This window comes from Salmo salar, chromosome 09 (genome assembly GCF_965601325.2).
Source record: "Salmo salar chromosome 09, fSalSal1, whole genome shotgun sequence".
Lineage (NCBI taxonomy): Eukaryota > Metazoa > Chordata > Actinopteri > Salmoniformes > Salmonidae > Salmo > Salmo salar.
Window position 1 is genome coordinate 96,781,238 of NC_138299.1, and position 21,410 is coordinate 96,802,647.

The following is a 21,410-nucleotide window of genomic DNA, read 5'->3' on the forward strand; positions in this document are numbered from 1 at the left end:
TGAACCAATGATGTGTTAATGAGCCAATACTGTGTTTTAATGAAGTAATGAACCAATGCTGTGTGTTAATGAAGTAATGAACCAATGCTGTGTGTTAATGAAGTAATGAACCAATGCTGTGTGTTAATGAGCCAATGATGTGTGTTAATGAAGCAATGAACCAATGACGTGTGTTAATGAAGTAATGAACCAATGATGTGTTAATGAGACAATACTGTGTGTTAATGAAGTAATGAGCCAATGCTGTGTGTTAATGAAGTAATGAACCAATGATGTGTGTTAATGAAGTAATGAACCAATGGTGTGTTAATGAAGTAATGAACCAATGGTGTGTTAATGAACCAATGATGTGTGTTAATGAAGTAATCAACCAATGCTGTGTGTTAATGAGCCAATGCTGTGTGTTAATGAAGTAATGAGCCAATGCTGTGTGTTAATGAAGTAATGAACCAATGCTGTGTGTTAATGAAGTAATGAACCAATGCTGTGTGTTAATGAAGTAATGAACCAATGCTGTGTGTTAATGAAGTAATGAACCAATGCTGTGTGTTAATGAAGTAATGAACCAATGCTGTGTGTTAATGAAGTAATGAACCAATGCTGTGTGTTAATGAAGTAATGAACCAATGCTGTGTGTTAATGAGCCAATGATGTGTGTTAATGAAGCAATGAACCAATGACGTGTGTTAATGAAGTAATGAACCAATGCTGTGTGTTAATGAAACAATGTTGTGTGTTAATGAAGTAATGAACCAATGCTGTGTGTTAATTAACAAATGAACCAATGCTGTGTGTTAATGAAGTAATGAACCAATGATGTGTTAATGAGCCAATACTGTGTTTTAATGAAGTAATGAACCAATGCTGTGTGTTAATGAAGTAATGAACCAATGCTGTGTGTTAATGAAGTAATGAACCAATGCTGTGTGTTAATGAGCCAATGATGTGTGTTAATGAAGCAATGAACCAATGACGTGTGTTAATGAAGTAATGAACCAATGCTGTGTTTTAATGAAACAATGATGTGTGTTAATGAAGTAATGAACCAATGCTGTGTGTTAATGAAGTAATGAACCAATGCTGTGTGTTAATGAAGTAATGAACCAATGCTGTGTGTTAATGAAGTAATGAACTAATGCTGTGTGTTAATGAAGTAATGAACCAATGCTGTGTGTTAATGAAGTAATGAACCAATGCTGTGTGTTAATGAAGTAATGAACCAATGCTGTGTGTTAATGAAGTAATGAACCAATGCTGTGTGTTAATGAAGTAATGAACCAATGCTGTGTGTTAATGAGCCAATGATGTGTGTTAATGAAGCAATGAACCAATGACGTGTGTTAATGAAGTAATGAACCAATGCTGTGTGTTAATGAAACAATGATGTGTGTTAATGAAGTAATGAACCAATGCTGTGTGTTAATGAAGAAATGAACCAATGCTGTGTGTTAATGAAGTAATGAACCAACGATGTGTTAATGAGCCAATACTGTGTGTTAATGAAGTAATGAGCCAATGCTGTGTGTTAATGAAGTAATGAACCAATGATGTGTGTTAATGAAGTAATGAACCAATGATGTTTGTTAATGAAGTAATGAACCAATGATGTGTGTTAATGAAGTAATGAACCAATGGTGTGTTAATGAACCAATGATGTGTGTTAATGAAGTAATGAACCAATGCTGTGTGTTAATGAGCCAATGCTGTGTGTTAATGAAGTAATCAACCAATGCTGTGTGTTAATGAGCCAATGCTGTGTGTTAATGAAGTAATGAACCAATGCTGTGTGTTAATGAGCCAATGCTGTGTGTTAATGAAGTAATGAGCCAATACTGTGTGTTAATGAAGTAATGAACCAATGATGTGTGTTAATGAAGTAATGAACCAATGGTGTGTGTTAATGAAGTAATGAACCAATGGTGTGTGTTAATGAAGTAATGAACCAATGCTGTGTGTTAATGAAGTAATGAACCAATGCTGTGTGTTAATGAAGTAATGAACCAATGCTGTGTGTTAATGAAGTAATGAACCAATGCTGTGTGTTAATGAAGTATTGAACCAATGCTGTGTGTTAATGAAGTAATGAACCAATGCTGTGTGTTAATGAAGTAATGAACCAATGCTGTGTGTTAATGAGCCAATGATGTGTGTTAATGAAGTAATGAACCAATGCTGTGTGTTAATGAAACAATGATGTGTGTTAATGAAGTAATGAACCAATGCTGTGTGTTAATTAACAAATGAACCAATGCTGTGTGTTAATGAAGTAATGAACCAATGCTGTGTGTTAATGAAGTAATGAACCAATGCTGTGTGTTAATGAAGTAATGAACCAATACTGTGTGTTAATGAAGTAATGAACCAATCCTGTGTGTTAATGAAGTAATGAGCCAATGATGTATGTTAATGAAGTAATGAGCCAATGATGTGTGTTAATGTTCTGCTCCTGCTGCAGGTCATCCACAACACAACAAGGCCCCAGTCCTGTGTTTGAACACACTTGGGATACATCCTATTCACTATATAGTGCAGTTGTTTTCACCAGAGTCCTGTGGGACTTGGACATTCTTACCTCTGACTTGGCAGCCATCAGCATGGTCCAGACTTTCTTCAGCTTCTTGGTCTTCCCCTGAGCCTCCTCCTGCAGACTGGAGTACTTCTCTTCCATGTCCAGACGCTCCGCCTGCATGGACGTCACAAACAAGACAGGGAGTTTTGGATTTAATTTCATTTATTTAATAATTAAACAGGAAACCTCACCACTTTTGAACCTCATTAATTATCTCCATGTAGATACTGGTATGGTGCTGGAGATACTGAATATGGCATTAAAAAGTCTCCCTTGAACATAGAAGACTGCACCGCCGGAGACAACAGAACACGTAGGAAAACGATAACGCCTGAAGGCTTTTTCCCCCTGATGGAAACAAGATGGAGTATTTTGGTATTTTATTAGGATCCCCATTAGCTGTTGCAAAAGCAGCAGCTACTCTTCCTGGGGTCCACACAAAACATGAACCATAATACAGAATGACATAATACAGAACATCATTAGACAAGAACAGCTCAAGAACAGAACTACATACATTTATAAAAGATACTCTATTCGCTATGTAGTTCACTGCTTCTGACCAGAGTCAGTTTGTAGCTTTTATTATGTTCAATTCCTCTGCTCATCGACAGATGCCATTGCCATTCTCAGGGAAAGCAAAGCAGGCACCTCATCTGAACTAGCAAGGTGCTGACTGGTGTGACTTAGTAGACTTTAAGGCAGTGGTATTCAAACTTTTTCAGCATGGACTCAATTTTTTTCACCAGAAATTCTGGCAACCCCACCCAAAATGTTATGGCAACCTTAAAAAAATAAAAAATTAATGTTGATTTTTCACATCAACAAATAACGTTATATTCATGACATTTTCATCGCTCATGAAAATTACAAGAACCAATAAATACATTTACTCATCTTTCTCAACAACAACATAAATAGATTGTCCCATAAAATAATCTGTAGTCTCAATTTGTGTCCCTCCCCTGACATAGTGCACTACTTTTGACTAGTGCCCTATGTAGGGAATAGGGTGCTAGTTGGACATGGGACAGTTGTTTATACGTTATGACTAATTTCGTTTCCCAATATGCTGGGCATGTGCCATCTCACCAAAATACCACCTCTCATCAGCCCCACTTTATCACTGAGAATCAGCCCCGCTCAAACAGTCAGAGGAAGTGTAGTGGTGAGTATTTTGATGCAGAAATGAGACATGTCAGATGAGCAAGGGGAGTTAACCACTAAGCCATATATGTATTACAGCTCTTCAGTTGTCTGAACTAGGACCCTGGTTACCCTCTACAATGTACTGTAGATTATATCATATTCTGTGATAGAACTGCTTCTCCTCCAGTTCTCTGCAGCGCTGCCTTGGGTTGATGGTATGATGTACAGTGCCTTCAGAAAGTATTCACACCCCTTGACCTTCTCCAAATGTTCTTGTGTTACAGTCTGAATTTTGAAAAACATAATTCCACTTTGACATTATGGGGTATTGTGTGTAGGCCAGTGACACAAACATTTTAATTTGATCAATTTCAAATTCAGGCTATAAGAACTAAACGTGGAAAAGGTAAAAGGGTCTGAATACTTTCTGAAGGCCCTGTAATATAGTGTGTAAGATGGTATACCTCCTTCTCCTCTAGTTCTCTGCGGAGCTGCTCAGCCCTCCTGCGTCTCTCCTCTAACTCATTGTTAGACTCCTGCAGTAGTTTCTCCTGCTCCTCAGCCTTGGCCAGGAGGTCCACCCCTCCTACGATCACCTTCTTCTCCAGGGCTGACAGCTTCTCCAGCAGCAGGTGATGCTCCTGTCTGGGGGAAGGAGGTTAGAGGTCAGGGCTCAATAGATCTGAAAATAGCTTTAGTAGGCTAGATGGAGTTTCTGTCATATTCCTTATACCCTTCTAGATGTCTCTGATCGACAAGAGGGCATCCAAAAGTATCTAGGGGTGGTGGGGGGCTAACGTTAGATAATATTTCAAAGCAGTAGATTATTCTTCAACCGTGATTTCTGGAAAACTTGGGAATTTTGCAACCCCAGACTGTACTCACTGCGCTTTGAGCAGATCATTCTCTCTCTTCTCCAGTTCTGCCCTGGCCTTGTTCCTCTCCTCCTCCTCCATGTCCAGCTTGGCTTCTAGCTCCTTCCTCTCCTCCTCGATCTTCGCCTGCATCTCCACCATCTTGTCAGGAGAAACCTTCTTCTTCCCTTTAATAATAATAGTGATTATTTATTTGACTTATAGAACGATCCCCCAAGTCCACAGCCATCATCAAATCAAATGTTACTAGTCACATGCGTCGAATACAACAGGTGTAGACCTTACAGTGAAATGCTTACTTATGAGCCCCTAACCAACAATGCAGTTAATTTTATTTTATTAATAATAATAATAATAATACGAATAAGAAGTAATTAAAGAGCAGCAGTAAAATAACAATAGCGACACTACAGTGAGGGAAAAAAGTATTTGATCCCCTGCTGATTTTGTACGTTTGCCCACTGACACAGAAAGGATCAGTGTATAATTTTAATGCTAGGTTTATTTGAACAGTGAGAGACAGAATAACAACAATATACAGAAAAACGCATGTCAAAAATGTTATAAATTGATTTGCATTTTAATGAGGGAAATATTTCCGCTACAAGACCATGGTGCTTGCCTACGGAGCTGTGAAGGGAACGGCACCTCCGTACCTTCAGGCTCTGATCAGGCCCTACACCCAAACAAGGGCACTGCGTTCATCCACCTCTGGCCTGTTGGCCCCCCTACCTCTGAGGAAGCACAGTTCCCGCTCAGCCCAGTCAAAACTGTTCGCTGCTCTGGCACCCCAATGGTGGAACAAGCTCCCTCACGACGCCAGGACAGCGGAGTCAATCACCACCTTCCGGAGACACCTGAAACCCCACCTCTTTAAGGAATACCTAGGATAGGATAAAGTAATCCTTCTAACCCCCCCCCTAAAAGATTTAGATGCACTATTGTAAAGTGGTTGTTCCACTGGATATTATAAGGTGAATGCACCAATTTGTAAGTCGCTCTGGATAAGAGCGTCTGCTAAATGACTTAAATGTAAATGTAATGTAAATGTACAAAATCAGCAGGGGATCAAATACTTTTTTCCCTCACTGTATATACAGCGGGATACCGGTACAGAGTCAATATGCGGGGGCACCGGTTAGTCGAGGTAATTGAGAGTACAAGTAGGTAGTTATTAAAGTGACTATGCATAGATGATAACATCTATGCATGGACGTTTCTTAATGACATGTCATTGTTTAGTTCCCACCACCTCAACCTACACACTAAGGGTGGAAGTTTCCCCTAGGTACAGAAAGCTGATCTAAGATCTGCATCTAGGGGAACATCACCCTACACCCAACCCAGTCTGATTCGTAGGTTTGCTTAGACAGCACTAGTCTGGTCCCAGATCTGTTTGTGCTTATCTTGCCAACTCCTATGGTCATTGTCACACCGTGCACAAACAGACCTGGGACCAGGCTAAAACAACACATCATATTACAATGGTCAATTAGTCAAATATTATATTTAATACACTCTCAACATGTTAGATAGCAGCTGCTCTTCTACCGAGCAGTAAAAACAGTATCGACATGAATTAGCTCCTTGATGAGACAGCAGTCAGTACTTTCTGGAGAAAATATTAAATCAGATTAAGAGCAGGAAGATGAAGGGTGATTTTAAAAGACCTTTGTGTATGTCCCAACTGACACCCGGTTCCCTTTATAATGCACTACATTTGCACAGAGCCCTATGAACCCTGGTGAAAAGTAGTGCACTACATTTGCACAGAGCCCTATGAACCCTGGTGAAAAGTAGTACACTACATTTGCACAGAGCCCTATGAACCCTGGTGAAAAGTAGTGCACTACATTTGCACAGAGCCCTATGAACCCTGGTGAAAAGTTGTGCACTACATTTGCACAGAGCCCTATGAACCCCGGTGAAAAGTAGTGCACTATAAAGGGAACAGGGTGCCATCTGAGACCTGTTTCTAGACAGAGTGCAGGCCTCAGGCCTTCTAACTTAAGCTCAGGGCAGTTATTTCCTCTTCAGATATTCATATGTCAAGCACAAGGCTCTCTCTCTCTCTCTCTCTCAGAGATATGGACATGAAGACGTACGTGATGGGAAAGACCTTGACAGAGTGGCAGTACAGTAGAGAGAACCTTCATTCATATTGACTGATCGACTCAACCATAGATTTCATTCTGTTGCCGTTTTTTTTTTTGGCTTTAAAAGCTGGTTAGTCAATTCAATTATATTAGTTTGATAATTTAACTACATTCTATAGTTCACTGAAAGACATTGCAAATATAACCTGGTCCCAGATCTGTCTGACAACCAGAGCAAAGAAGTTGCCTGGGCACATACAGATCTAAGACCAGACCAGAGACATTGGCTGTATCTCAAACGTCTCCTTACCTATTTTGTGCACTACTTTTGACCAAGGCCAAATATGTAGAGAATAGGGTACAGTTTGGAACACAGCCATTGATTGTGGTCAGTTGGGAGTTATTTATCTATAGAGGATGTTTTGGCACCAACCTCTGTCTTCTTGCATTAAGAGGAGAATAGCGAGTCAGAGTCAAACAGGAAGCATTTTGCACCAGGAGGAGAAAGAAGAGATTACACAGTAAGCTGGAACAGTCTTATAGATTCTACAGAGGATGCATTGACACACACAGACAGAAAGAGAGACACAGAAAGAACGAGAGACAGACAGAGAACGAGATAGAGGGAGAGACAAACAGACAGAGGGAGCGAGGCAGACAGACAGAGGGAGAGAGAGACAGACAGGGAGAGAGAGACATATATTGAGAGACAAAGACACACAGAGAGAGACACAGACACACAATAGTAGTGTTGATATAGTGGTTAGATAGATAGACATGTAGCAGTAGTGTTGATATAGTGGTTAGATAGATAGACATGTAGCAGCAGTGTTGATATAGTGGTTAGATAGACATGTAGCAGTAGTGTTGATATAGTGGTTCGATAGATAGACATGTAGCAGTAGTGTTGATATAGTGGTTCGATAGATAGACATGTAGCAGTAGTGTTGATAGAGTGGTTCGATAGATAGACATGTAGCAGTAGTGTTGATATAGTGGTTCGATAGATAGACATGTAGCAGTAGTGTTGATATAGTGGTTAGATAGATAGACATGTAGCAGTAGTGTTGATATAGTGGTTAGATAGATAGACATGTAACAGTAGTGTCAGCTGAGACATCATCCTTCTTGAGTTCAACTCTATCCCCCCCAGTCAGTCTAGCACAAACAGACTTCTGTGAAACCATCTTCTATGTACAATGTGAGTTATAGCCAACAATACAATGAAGGTTGTAGAAAGCAGATTGTATTGCTGTTTGTAGAGGCGTTTTGGCTGGGTACCTTCTATCTACAGGACTGGCAGGGGGAGGCTGGGTACCTTCTATCTATAGGACTGGCAGGGGGAGGCTGGGTACCTTCTATCTACAGGACTGGCAGGGGGAGGCTGGGTACCTTCTATCTACAGGACTGGCAGGGGGAGGCTGGGTACCTTCTATCTATAGGACTGGCAGGGGGAGGCTGGGTACCTTCTATCTACAGGACTGGCAGGGGGAGGCTGGGTACCTTCTATCTATAGGAGGGGAGGCTGGGTACCTTCTATCTATAGGACTGGCAGGGGGAGGCTGGGTACCTTCTATCCATAGGACTAGCAGGGGGAGACTGGGTACCTTCTATCTATAGGACTGGCAGGGGGAGACTGGGTACCTTCTATCTACAGGACTGGCAGGGGGAGACTGGGTACCTTCTATCCATACGACTGGCAGGGGGAGGCTGGGTACCTTCTATCTATACGGACTGGCAGGGGGAGACTGGGTACCTTCTATCCATAGGACTAGCAGGGGGAGACTGGGTACCTTCTATCCATCAGGACTGGCAGGGGGAGACTGGGTACCTTCTATCTATAGGACTGGCAGGGGGCAGACTGGGTACCTTCTATCCATAGGACTGGCAGGGGGAGACTGGGTACCTTCTATCTATAGGACTGGCAGGGGGAGACTGGGTACCTTCTATCCATAGGACTAGCAGGGGGAGACTGGGTACCTTCTATCTATAGGACTGGCAGGGGGAGACTGGGTACCTTCTATCCATAGAACTAGCAGGGGGAGACTGGGTACCTTCTATCTATAGGACTGGCAGGGGGAGACTGGGTACCTTCTATCCATAGGACTAGCAGGGGGAGACTGGGTACCTTCTATCTGTAGGACTGGCAGGAGGAGGCATGCAAGCAGGGGAGGTTAACATTAGGACTGGCAGGCAGGCAGGGGAGTTTAACATTAAGAAGGGGTAGTAGGTTAGCCTGTTCCTGATGTATACAGGCTCCTCAGAGTAGGTGTCGATCTAGGAGCAGGTCCCCTTGTCCATAAAAGCATTATGATATAGGTCTAAAAGGCAAAACAGATCCTAGATCAGCACTCTCAACTCTGAGATGCTTTGTGAATACGGTCTCTGGACCATATTAACTAGCAGTTGGTGGTAGGGTTGGTAGTGCAGACAGCAAGCTGCTCCCACTCACTAGTCTGAGCCTTGGGTTTCTCCTCAGTGGTCTGTGCCTCTATAGAGGAGTCTGAGCTACTGATGCTGCTGCCACTACCTGCAACACAGAGTAGAGTAGACACTCAACAGGGACATGACAAACACAGAGAGATGGAGAGAGGGGAGGGTGATGGAAGGATGGGGAGAGAGAAAAGATAAGGAGAGAGGAGAAAGAGAGAATGATTGGGGGGTGGGATCCTGTAAAAAGAGCAACAAACCTGGAGCCAATCAGCGTAGAGGCCAATCCTAAATGCTTTATATAACCTGGAGCCAATCAGCCTAGAGGCCAATCCTAAATGCTTTATATAACCTGGAGCCAATCAGCCTAGAGGCCAATCCTAAATGCTTTATATAACCTGGAGCCAATCAGCCAAGAGGCCAATCCTAAATGCTTTATATAACCTGGAGCCAATCAGCCAAGAGGCCAATCCTAAATGCTTTATATAACCTGGAGCCAATCAGCCTAGAGGCCAATCCTAAATGCTTTATATAACCTGGAGCCAATCAGCCTAGAGGCCAATCCTAAATGCTTTATATAACCTGGAGCCAATCAGCCTAGAGGCCAATCCTAAATGCTTTATATAACCTGGAGCCAATCAGCCAAGAGGCCAATCCTAAACGCTTTATATAACCAGCTACATTAAGCAATGCATGGAGAGTGGATGCACAAACACTAGGGCGGGGCGATATTACTTTCATTTGAATGTATATTTTAGTTCCATGTTCCAAACGCCTGCATAGCAAGAATTGAGGTAAAAATTAAAAAAAAACACCAATAGGGAAGTTAACATTTCAACTCCTCAAATTGCAGGCAGATTTGTAACAAAAGGGGCATTTTCATAGACAGATCAGTGACTATTGCAAAAAACGCAGATGAAACTATTTTGATAAAATAATGAAATTATTACTGGGTCTGATGGTTCTGGAAGGCTTATAAATCCTGAATTCATCAGATTATTGCTGACTGTTTCAAATGCGGTCTATTTGACCTTTTAAAATTGTACAACAAAGTTTATTTTGAGAAAACAGTCAAACAAATCTAGATATACACTGAGTGTACTAAACATTAAGAGCACCCCCCTCTGAACAGCCTCAATTCGTCGGGGCATGGACTCTACAAGGTGTCGAAAGCATTTCACAGGGATGCTGGCCCATGTTGACTCCAATGCTTCCCACCGTTGTATTAAGTTGGCTGGATATATTTTAGGTAGTGGACCATTATTGATACAGACAGGAAACTGCTGAGCGTGGAAAACACCAGCAGTGTTGCACGTCTTGATACAAAACGGTGTGCCAGGCATCCACTACCATACCACATTCAAAGGCACTTAAATATTTTGTCTTGTCCATTCACCCTCAATGGCACACATACACAATCCATGTCTCAATTGTCTCAAGGCTTGAAAATCCTTCTTTAACCTGTCTCCTTCCATTCATCTAACCTGATTGAAGTGGATTAAACAAGTGACATCAATAAGGGATCATAGCTTTCACCTGGATTCACCTGGTCAGTCTATTTAATTAAAAGAGCAGGTGTCCTCTGTGTATATTGTGAATCGTCCATAAGTAAATAAAATAAATAAAATATATATTTTTAGGTCATATCACCCAGCCCTAACACACTAAATAATGTACAGTGCTGGACCATCTCATTTAAAACTAAGAGCACAAATGCTACACCCAGACAGTTTCCTGATCAGGTCATATGACCAAGAAAAACTGTCAAGGCACTAGCTATACTACGATAGAAGTGTATTAAAGAGTATCAGGAGGTCCCAATAAATATAGTAATACTTTGCGAATGATGTGTGAACGATCATTCAGACGTGTACCATGCCTTCAGAAAGTATTCACACCGCTTGACTTTTTCCACATGTTGTTGTGTTACAGTCTGAATTTTTAAATGGACTAAATTGAGATCTGTTGTCACTGGCCTACACACGATACCCCATAATGTCAAAGTGGAATTATGTTTCTCAGAAAGTTTTACAATTTAATTAAAAATGAAAAGCTGAAATGTATTGAGTCAATAGGTATTCATCCCCTTTGTTATGGCAAGCCTAAATAAGTTCAGGAGTAAAAATGTGCTCAACAAGTCACATAATAAGTTGCATGGACTCACTCTGTGTGCAATAATAGTGTTTAACATGATTTTTCAATGACTACATCATCTCTGTAACCCACACATACAGATAATTGTACAGTCCCTCAGTCGAGCAGTGAATTTCAAACACAAATTCAACCACAAAGACCAGGGAGGTTTTCCAATGCCTCACAAAGAAGGGCACCTATTGGTAGATGGGAAAAACAAGAAAAAAGCAGACATTGAATATCCCTTTGAGCATGGTGAAGTTATTAATTACACTTGCATAAAGTAATACTGCAAAAAATGTGGCAAAGCAATTATCTTTTTGTCCTGAATATAAAGTGCTATGTTTGGGGGAAAATCCAATACAACACATAAGTGAGTACCACTCTCCATATTTTCAAACATAGTGGTGGCTGTATCATGTTATACTGAAGGTAATTATTATGCTTGTAACCCTTAAGGACTGGGAACTGGAAATGGAATGGAGCTAAACACAGGCCAAATCCTAGAGGAAAACCTGGTTCAGTCTGCTTTCCACCAGACACTGGGACATGAATTCACCTTTCAGCAGGACAATAACCTAAAACATAAGGCCAAATATACACTGGAGTTGTTTACCAAGAAGACAGTGAATGTTCCTGGATGGCCAAGTTTCAGTTTTGACTTAAATCTATTTGAAAATCTATGGCAATAACCGAAAATGGTTGTCTAGTAATGATCAACAACCAATTTAACAACGCTTGAAAAATTATGAAAAGAATAACGGGCAAATATTGTACAATGCAGGTGTGCAAAGCTCTTAGAGACTTACCCAGAAAGACTCACAGATGTAATCACTGCCAAAGGTGCATATTCAAAATATTGACTCAGGGGTGTGAATACTTATTTAAATGAGATATTTCTGTATTTCATTTTCAATAAATGTGCCAAAAAAAAATGTAAACGTGTTTTCACTGTCATTATGGGGTATTGTGTATAGATGGGTGAGAGAGAAACATATTTAATCAATTTTGAATTCAGGCTGTAACAAACTGTGGACTAAATACAGTGAGGGAAAAAAGTATTTGATCCCCTGCTGATTTTGTACGTTTGCCCACTGACAAAGAAATGATCAGTCTATAATTTTAATGGTAGGTTTATTTGAACAGTGAGAGACAGAATAACAACAAAAAAATCCAGAAAAACGCATGTCAAAAATGTTATAAAATGATTTGCATTTTAATGAGGTAAATAAGTATTTGACCCCCTCTCAATCAGAAAGATTTCTGGCTCCCAGGTGTAAAAGACACCTGTCCACAGAAGCAATCAATCAATCAGATTCCAAACTCTCCACCATGGCCAAGACCAAAGAGCTCTCCAAGGATGTCAGGGACAAGATTGTAGACCTACACAAGGCTGGAATGGGCTACAAGACTATCGCCAAGCAGCTTGGTGAGAAGGTGACAACAGTTGGTGTGATTATTCACAAATGGAAGAAACACAAAAGAACTGTCAATCTCCCTCAGCCTGGGGCTCCATGCAAGAGCTCACCTCGTGGAGTTGCAATGATCATGAGAACGGTGAGGAATCAGCCCAGAACTACACGGGAGGATCTTGTCAATGATCTCAAGGCAGCTGGGACCATAGTCACCAAGAAAACAATTGGTAACACACTACGCCGTGAAGGACTGAAATCCTGCAGCGCCCGCAAGGTCCCCCTGCTCAAGAAAGCACATATACATGCCCGTCTGAAGTTTGCCAATGAACATCTGAATGATTCAGAGGACAACTGGGTGAAAGTGTTGTGGTCAGATGAGACCAAAATGGAGCTCTTTGGCATTAACTCAACTCGCCATGTTTGGAGCAGGAGGAACGCTGCCTATGACCCCAAGAACACCATCCCCACCGTCAAACATGGAGGTGGAAACATTATGCTTTGGGGGTGTTTTTCTGCTAAGGGGACAGGACAACTTCACCGCATCAAAGGGACGATGGACGGGGCCACGTACCGTCAAATCTTGGGTGAGAACCACCTCCCCTCAGCCAGGGCATTGAAAATGGGTCGTGGATGGGTATTCCAACATGACAATGACCCAAAACACACAGCAAGGCAACAAAGGAGTGGCTCAAGAAGAAGCACATTAAGGTCCTGGAGTGGCCTAGTCAGTCTCCAGACCTTAATCCCATAGAAAATCTGTGGAGGGAGCTGAAGGTTCGAGTTGCCAAATGGCAGCCTCGAAACCTTAATGACTTGGAGAAGATCTGCAAAGAGGAGTGGGACAAAATCCCTCCTGAGATGTGTGCAAACCTGGTGGCCAACTACAAGAAACATCTGACCTCTGTGATTGCCAACAAGGGTTTTGCCACCAAGTACTAAGTCATGTTTTGCAGAGGGGTGAAATACTTATTTCCCTCGTTAAAATGCTAATCATTTTATAACATTTTTGACATGCGTTTTTCTGGATTTTTTTTGTTGTTATTCTGTCCCTCACTGTTCAAATAAACCTACCATTAAAATTATAGACTGATCCTTTGTCAGTGGGCAAACGTACAAAATCAGCAGGGGATCAAATACTTTTTTCCCTCACTGTAAATGGGTGTGAATACATTGAAGGCACTGTGTGTACAGTTTCATCTTTTCCACCTTTTGTCTAACATAAAGGGCAGATGCCATGGCTTGCTCTCTCAATGCACGTCTTCTAGGTACTTTTAGTGAGATTATTTAGAAAAGGGGATGCTGACTCATTTTAGTCATCAGGAAATAACCCCCACATTAAATAATCATGTCAAACATCTCGCTGACAACTTTTGGGGCCAATATGTTTTACATCTGGGCGGATAAACCTTTGATGATAGCATCAACCACAAATGGTTAAGATAAGTCTATGTAGAATTATTCATGCATCAGCTTTTCCCCCTGTTTAATTAAGAGTGCATCTTTCTGCTGCAGTGCTGGAAGCAAGTTTCCATAAACAAACCCAACTTCTCTGAAACATATTTTATTCATATCTTCAGTTTTTAAAAGCATCGGGGGATATTAGGACTGGGGACCAGTCCTCTGCGGCATCCCAAATAGCATCCTATTCCCTATATAGTGGACTACTTCTAACCAAAGCCCAGTACACTTCAGAAGCCAAGGGCCCTCCACAGAGAACTAGTACCCTTCAAAGTAGCCTAGTGAACTTCATAACGAGTCAATGTATCATTCGCACACTCCTGTTGGGAGAGAGGGAGAACGGGACCCCTTACCTCTCCGCTTCCTTCGTCCCTCTCCTCCTTCTCTTCCCTCGTCATCTCCTTCATCCATCTCTTCTGATCCACTGCCCTCCGACCCGGAGATCTCTTCCCCTGAAACAGCAGAACAGAATTCAGTTCTAAACTTTCCTTAAACCCTTAGCGCAGGTTTACTCTCCTTAAAACCTTAGCGCAGGTTTACTCTCCTTAAACCCTTAGCGCAGGTTTACTCTCCTTAAACCCTTAGCGCAGGTTTACTCTCCTTAAACCCTTCGTGCAGGTTAACCATCCTTAAACCCTCCATTAAGCATGCCTTTCAGTCTAAGACCAGGAAACAGGAAATTGGCCCTTAAAGTCTTTGGACCCAATCCTAACTTGAACACAGAAGTGTGTTTGTCATATTACAACTCCTGTCCCAACTGAAGACAGCATCAATAGAGTGGACCACTAACTGACCTTCTTGGAGTTTCTTCCTAAGCTCTTCGATCTCCTTCTGGAACTGCCGTAGCAGGGCATCCTTGGGGTCTTCATTGATCCGGGCTTTGTTCTTGATGTTCTTGGCCCGGTTGGCGTAACGCAGCGTGCTGATGGTCTCGTCGTAGTTATAGTCCGCAGGGCCGATGTTCGCACACTGAGAAGGTTTATGACAATACATATCATGACATAGCAAAACCTTTTTATGAGAGAACAGCAAGGAACGAGAGCTTGGTAGACTTAATCAAAATAAATGTAATATTTGTATATTTATTTATAAGTGTTCCTAATTTGATTCCAGTTGGATGTAAGTTGCTATTTAATCTAATATATCACCAGGCAACAAGACAGATAAATAGCTAACAAAATAGATAGACTGAGTTAACCTTGTATCTTTATTGACCTTATATTACTGCCCCGTCTCTAAACACACTCACTGGGCCCAAACGCACACACTCACAGGGCCCTACACACACTCACAGGGCCCTACACACGCACACACTCACAGGGCCCTACACACGCACACACACACTCACAGGGCCCTACACACACACACACTCTCACAGGGCCCCACACACACACACATTCACAGGGCCACACACACACACACACACACACACACACACACACACACACACCATCATCTTATCACTCACACATAACACACACAAAAATGTATACTGACTCTACACACAGGTAACCTTGTATCTTTATTGACCTTTTATTACTGCCCTGTCTCTAAAAACACACTCACTGGGCCCTACACGCACTCACAGGGCACTACACACACACACACTCACTGGGCCAAAACGCACACACACTCACTGGGCCCTACACGCACTCACAGGGCCATACACACACACACACACTCACTGGGCCCAAACGCACACAATCACAGGGCCCTACACACACTCACTGGGCCCAAACGCACACACTCACTGGGCCCTACACACACTCACAGGGCCCAAACGCACACACTCACAGAGCCCTACAAACACACACACACTCACAGAGCATCACACACACTCACAGAGCAACACACACACACACACACACACACACACACACACACACACACACACACACACACACACACACACACACACACACACACACACACACACACACACACAGAGCCCTACACACACACTGAGCCTTACACACACCACACAGAACCCTACACACACACTCACACAGGGCCCTACACACACACACAGGGCCCTACACACACACACACACACACACACACACACACACACACACACACACACACACACACACACACACACACACACACAGGGCCCTACACACACACACACACACACAGGGCCCTACACACACACACACACACACAGGGCCCTACACACACACACACACACACACAGGGCCCTACACACACACACACACACACAGGGCCCTACACACACACACAGGGCCCTACACACACACACACACACACACACACACAGGGCCCTACACACACACACACACACACACACACACACACACACACAGGGCCCCACACACACACAGGGCCCCACACACACACAGGGCCCCACACACACACAGGGCCCCACACACACACACACACACACACACACACACACACGGCCCTACACACACACACACACAGGGCCCTACACACACACACACACAGGGCCCTACACACACACACACAGGGCCCTACACACACACACACAGGGCCCTACACACACACACACAGGGCCCTACACACACACACAGGGCCCTACACACTCACTCCATCATCTTATCACTCACACATAACACACAAAAACATTTATACTGACTCTACACACATGCACACGCATGCACCAGCTGCTGGTACTCTATCTTATATCCTGTTACCTTACCCCTATACATATCTACCTCCATCACTCCAGTATCCCTGTCCGCTTACCCCTATACATATCTACCTCCATCACTCCAGTATCCCTGTCACCTTACCCCTATACATATCTACCTCCATCACTCCAGTATCCCTGTCCCCTTATCCCTATACACATCCATCACTCCAGTATCTCTGTCCCCTTACCCCTATACACATCTACCTCCATCACTCCAGTATCCCTGTCCCCTTACCCCTATACATATCTACCTCCATCACTCCAGTATCCCTGTCCCCTTACCCCTATACACATCCACTTCTATCACTCCAATATCCCTGTCACCTTACCCCTATACACACCTACCTCCATCATTCCTGTATCCCTGCACATTGTTAATATGCTATTGAACTGACCCTGTATATAGTATGGTATTAACTGACCCTGTATATAGTATGGTATTGTAACTGACCCTGTATATAGTATGGTATTGTAACTGACCCTGTATATAGTATGGTATTAACTGACCCTGTATATAGTATGGTATTGAACTGACCCTGTATATAGTATGATATTGTAATGTAACTGACCCTGTATATAGTATGGTATTGTAATGTAACTGACCCTGTATATAGTATGGTATTAACTGACCCTGTATATAGTATGGTATTGAACTGACCCTGTATATATTATGGTATTAACTGACCCTGTATATAGTATGGTATTAACTGACCCTGTATATAGTATGATATTGTAATGTAACTGACCCTGTATATAGTATGGTATTGTAACTGACCCTGTATATAGTATGGTATTAACTGACCCTGTATATAGTATGGTATGTAACTGACCCTGTATATAGTATGGTATTGTAACTGACCCTGTATATAGTATGGTATTGTAACTGACCCTGTATATAGTATGGTATTGTAACTGACCCTGTATATAGTATGGTATTGTAACTGACCCTGTATATAGTATGGTATTGTAACTGACCCTGTATATAGTATGGTATTGTAACTGACCCTGTATATAGTATGGTATTAACTGACCCTGTATATAGTATGGTATTGTAACTGACCCTGTATATAGTATGGTATTAACTGACCCTGTATATAGTATGGTATTAACTGACCCTGTATATAGTATGGTATTGTAACTGACCCTGTATATAGTATGGTATTGTAACTGACCCTGTATATAGTATGGTATTGTAACTGACCCTGTATATAGTATGGTATTGTAACTGACCCTGTATATAGTATGGTATTGTAACTGACCCTGTATATAGTATGGTATTGTAACTGACCCTGTATATAGTATGGTATTGTAACTGACCCTGTATATAGTATGGTATTAACTGACCCTGTATATAATATGGTATTAACTGACCCTGTATATAGTATGGTATTGTAACTGACCCTGTATATAGTATGGTATTAACTGACCCTGTATATAATATGGTATTGAACTGACCCTGTATATAGTATGGTATTGTAACTGACCCTGTATATAGTATGGTATTAACTGACCCTGTATATAGTATGGTATTAACTGACCCTGTATATAGTATGGTATTGTAACTGACCCTGTATATAGTATGGTATTAACTGACCCTGTATATAGTATGGTATTGTAACTGACCCTGTATATAGTATGGTATTGAACTGACCCTGTATATAGTATGGTATTAACTGACCCTGTATATAGTATGGTATTGTAACTGACCCTGTATATAGTATGGTATTAACTGACCCTGTATATAGTATGGTATTAACTGACCCTGTATATAGTATGGTATTGAACTGACCCTGTATATAGTATGGTATTGTAACTGACCCTGTATATAGTATGGTATTAACTGACCCTGTATATAGTATGGTATTAACTGACCCTGTATATAGTGTACTTACTTACTTATTGTGTTCTTCATATTTCTCTGATGTGTTTTTTCTAGTATTACATTGTTATTGATTATTGCATTGTTGGGTTCTGAGTTGGCAAGAAAGGCATTTCACTGTACTTGTGCATGTGACATTAACTTGAAACTAACGAGTCATTGCTACCATTGACACTAATGAGGTGCCAACACAGAACTAGAATAAAGTAGAACGGGCTGAAACAATGAAGTCAATGACGCCATAACGGGTGTACTGGCAGCCATTTTGAGTGTACCCATAGCATTAAAGCAGCAGGAAGTAAAAGCAGGAAGTGTTGTTAGTTACCATCATGGTCTTGGAGTTTCCCCCCAGTGAGTCTTGCAGCAGGCGGGTGAGTTTGGAGTTCCTGTAGGGGACGTGGGTGCTCTTCCCGTCCACCAGAGCTGAGATGACGTTACCCAGCGTGGACAGAGACAGGTTGATCTTAGTGGCCTCTTTCAGCCGCTGGCCCGTCGCTCCCGTCTTCCCCTGACGCTCAGAACCCTGGGGGGGGACAGGGTACAGTGTGGTGGGTTAACTGGTGTTTTTATGTTTTCTTCAGTTTACTATGTGGGGGGAGACAGAGACAGACAGACAGACAGAGACAGACAGAAAGACACAGACAGAGAGACACAGACAGACAGGCAGACACAGACAGACAGGCAGACAGACAGACAGGCAGAGAGAGACAGACAGGCAGAGAGAGACAGACAGGCAGAGAGAGACAGACAGGCAGAGAGAGACAGACACAGACAGGCAGAGAGAGACAGACAGACTGAGACAGACTGAGACAGAGAGGTGGTGGGGGTTAACTGGTGTTTTTATGTTTTCTGTCTGTTTGCTATGTGTGGGGGGGGGAGAGAGACGGGGAGCAGACCAGAGAGACAGACAAACAGAGAGACAGACAGAGAGAGGTGGTGGGGGTTAACTGGTGTTTTTATGTTTTCTGTCTGTTTGCTATGTGTGGGGGGGGGGGAGACAGAGGGGCCACACCTTATAAAGCCACAGATGCATTTCTATTCCACAATAAATGTTGAATCTGATAAGAACACGCTCAACATGCCTTACTGACTTCCCCTAGCGGCCTTTAAAACTCATCATTGGAGTAAAAATGCTCATAAAAGTCCTATATTGAAATTATAATTATAATTCAAATTGCAGAGACAAAGAAGACCCTAGGCAGAGAAATGTATGAAAGTAATCTATACAGATTATGTTCTTATATCTCAAAAAACAGTTACCAATAATTTTCTTACTCCTGAAAAAGCATCAAGTTTCCTCTATGGGAGATTCCATCTGTTGAGAAAAATGATATTTTTAATTCTTCATGTGACTTCCTTACCGCCAGATCCACTAAGTGGAGTTTTCCCATGCGTACGTGCTGGTCTCCATCCACGCCCTTCTCACTGCACTCGATGGTGATGGTGAAGATGGCATGAGAGCGAGAGCTGTGTTCATTCATGTTGGTGGAGCCAACCGAGCCTAGGTGGGATAAAGAACACTTTCAGAAACATAAAATTCATCAGATTGAATTTTCTTGGTTACACTTCATGGTAACTTCCATGAGTGTGGTGTAACCTTTATTCAAGCAGGAAAAGACCCTTGAGGTTATAAACCTCTTTTGTGAGGGGGGCCTGGCAAATGGTATACATGCTCATGAATTTGAATGCTTAGAACACTTCTAAAATGTTTAATGTGAAACTTTACGATTCTTGTGCCCCATTGTCATAATCCTGTCCATGTCATCAGCGTTGTTCACCACATAACCAGACAGGTCCTTGATGTAAACGCCCACATCTGGCCTCTCCTTCACCTGGCGGTCACACCAACACAAGCCAATGACATGAGTTAGGAGCAGGCAATACTATCGAATTCCTATTTACCTTAACCTGTTGGGGGTAGGGGGCAGTATTTACACGGCCGGATAAAAAACGTACCGGATTTAATCTGGTTATTACTACTGCCCAGAAACTAGAATATGCATATAATTATTGGCTTTGGATAGAAAACACCCTAAAGTTTCTAAAACTGTTTGAATGGTGTCTGTGAGTATAACAGAACTCATATGGCAGGCAAAAACCTGCGAAGATTCCTTACAGGAAGTGCCCTCTCTGACCATTCCTTGAGCTTCTTGTCTCTGTTTATTGAAGACTGAGGATCTTTGCTGTAACGTGACACTTCCTACGGCTCCCATAGGCTCTCAGAGCCCGGGAAAAAGCTGAATGATGTAATTCCAGCCCCAGGCTGAAACACATTAGCGCTTTTGGCAAGTGCTCTATCAGAGGACAATGGGCGGAGGCGCGTGCACGAGGGGATCCCATGCTTTTATTTTCTTTCGTCTTTGAACGTAAACACAGATTCCCGGTCGGAATATTATCGCTTTTTTACGAGAAAAATGGCATAAAAATTGATTTTAAACAGCGGTTGACATGCTTCGAAGTACGGTAATGGAATATTTAGACATTTTTTGTCACGAAATGCGTCGTGCTCGTCACCCTTATTTACCATTCGGATAGTGTCTTGAACGCACGAACAAAACAGAGGATATTTGAACATAACTATGGATTATTTTGAACCAAACCAACATTTGTTATTGAAGTAGACGTCCTGGGAGTGCATTCTGACGAAGACAGCAAAGGTAATCAAACTTTTCTAATAGTAAATCGGAGTTTGGTGAGTGCTAAACTTGCTGGGTGTCTAAATAGCTAGC

The 21,410-nt window shown here is 42.2% G+C and overlaps 1 protein-coding gene across 2 annotated transcripts in view; it reads right to left on the reverse strand.

Annotated features, from left to right (window-relative positions):
• LOC106612218 (kinesin-like protein KIF3A) overlaps positions 1–21,410 on the reverse strand; it is a 35,922-nt gene that overhangs the window by 11,378 nt on the left and 3,134 nt on the right. The window contains exons 5-13 of one of the 2 annotated variants that reach the window (XM_045724194.2): positions 20,408–20,513; positions 20,043–20,182; positions 19,007–19,204; positions 14,920–15,094; positions 14,479–14,577; positions 9,142–9,219; positions 4,604–4,760; positions 4,183–4,363; positions 2,573–2,683 (exon numbers count right to left, since the gene is read on the reverse strand). In XM_045724194.2, the coding sequence (XP_045580150.2) occupies positions 2,573–2,683; positions 4,183–4,363; positions 4,604–4,760; positions 9,142–9,219; positions 14,479–14,577; positions 14,920–15,094; positions 19,007–19,204; positions 20,043–20,182; positions 20,408–20,513 (1,245 nt within the window). The remainder of the gene's footprint in view (positions 1–2,572; positions 2,684–4,182; positions 4,364–4,603; positions 4,761–9,141; positions 9,220–14,478; positions 14,578–14,919; positions 15,095–19,006; positions 19,205–20,042; positions 20,183–20,407; positions 20,514–21,410) is intronic. The other variant, XM_045724197.2, reaches the window with a different exon arrangement.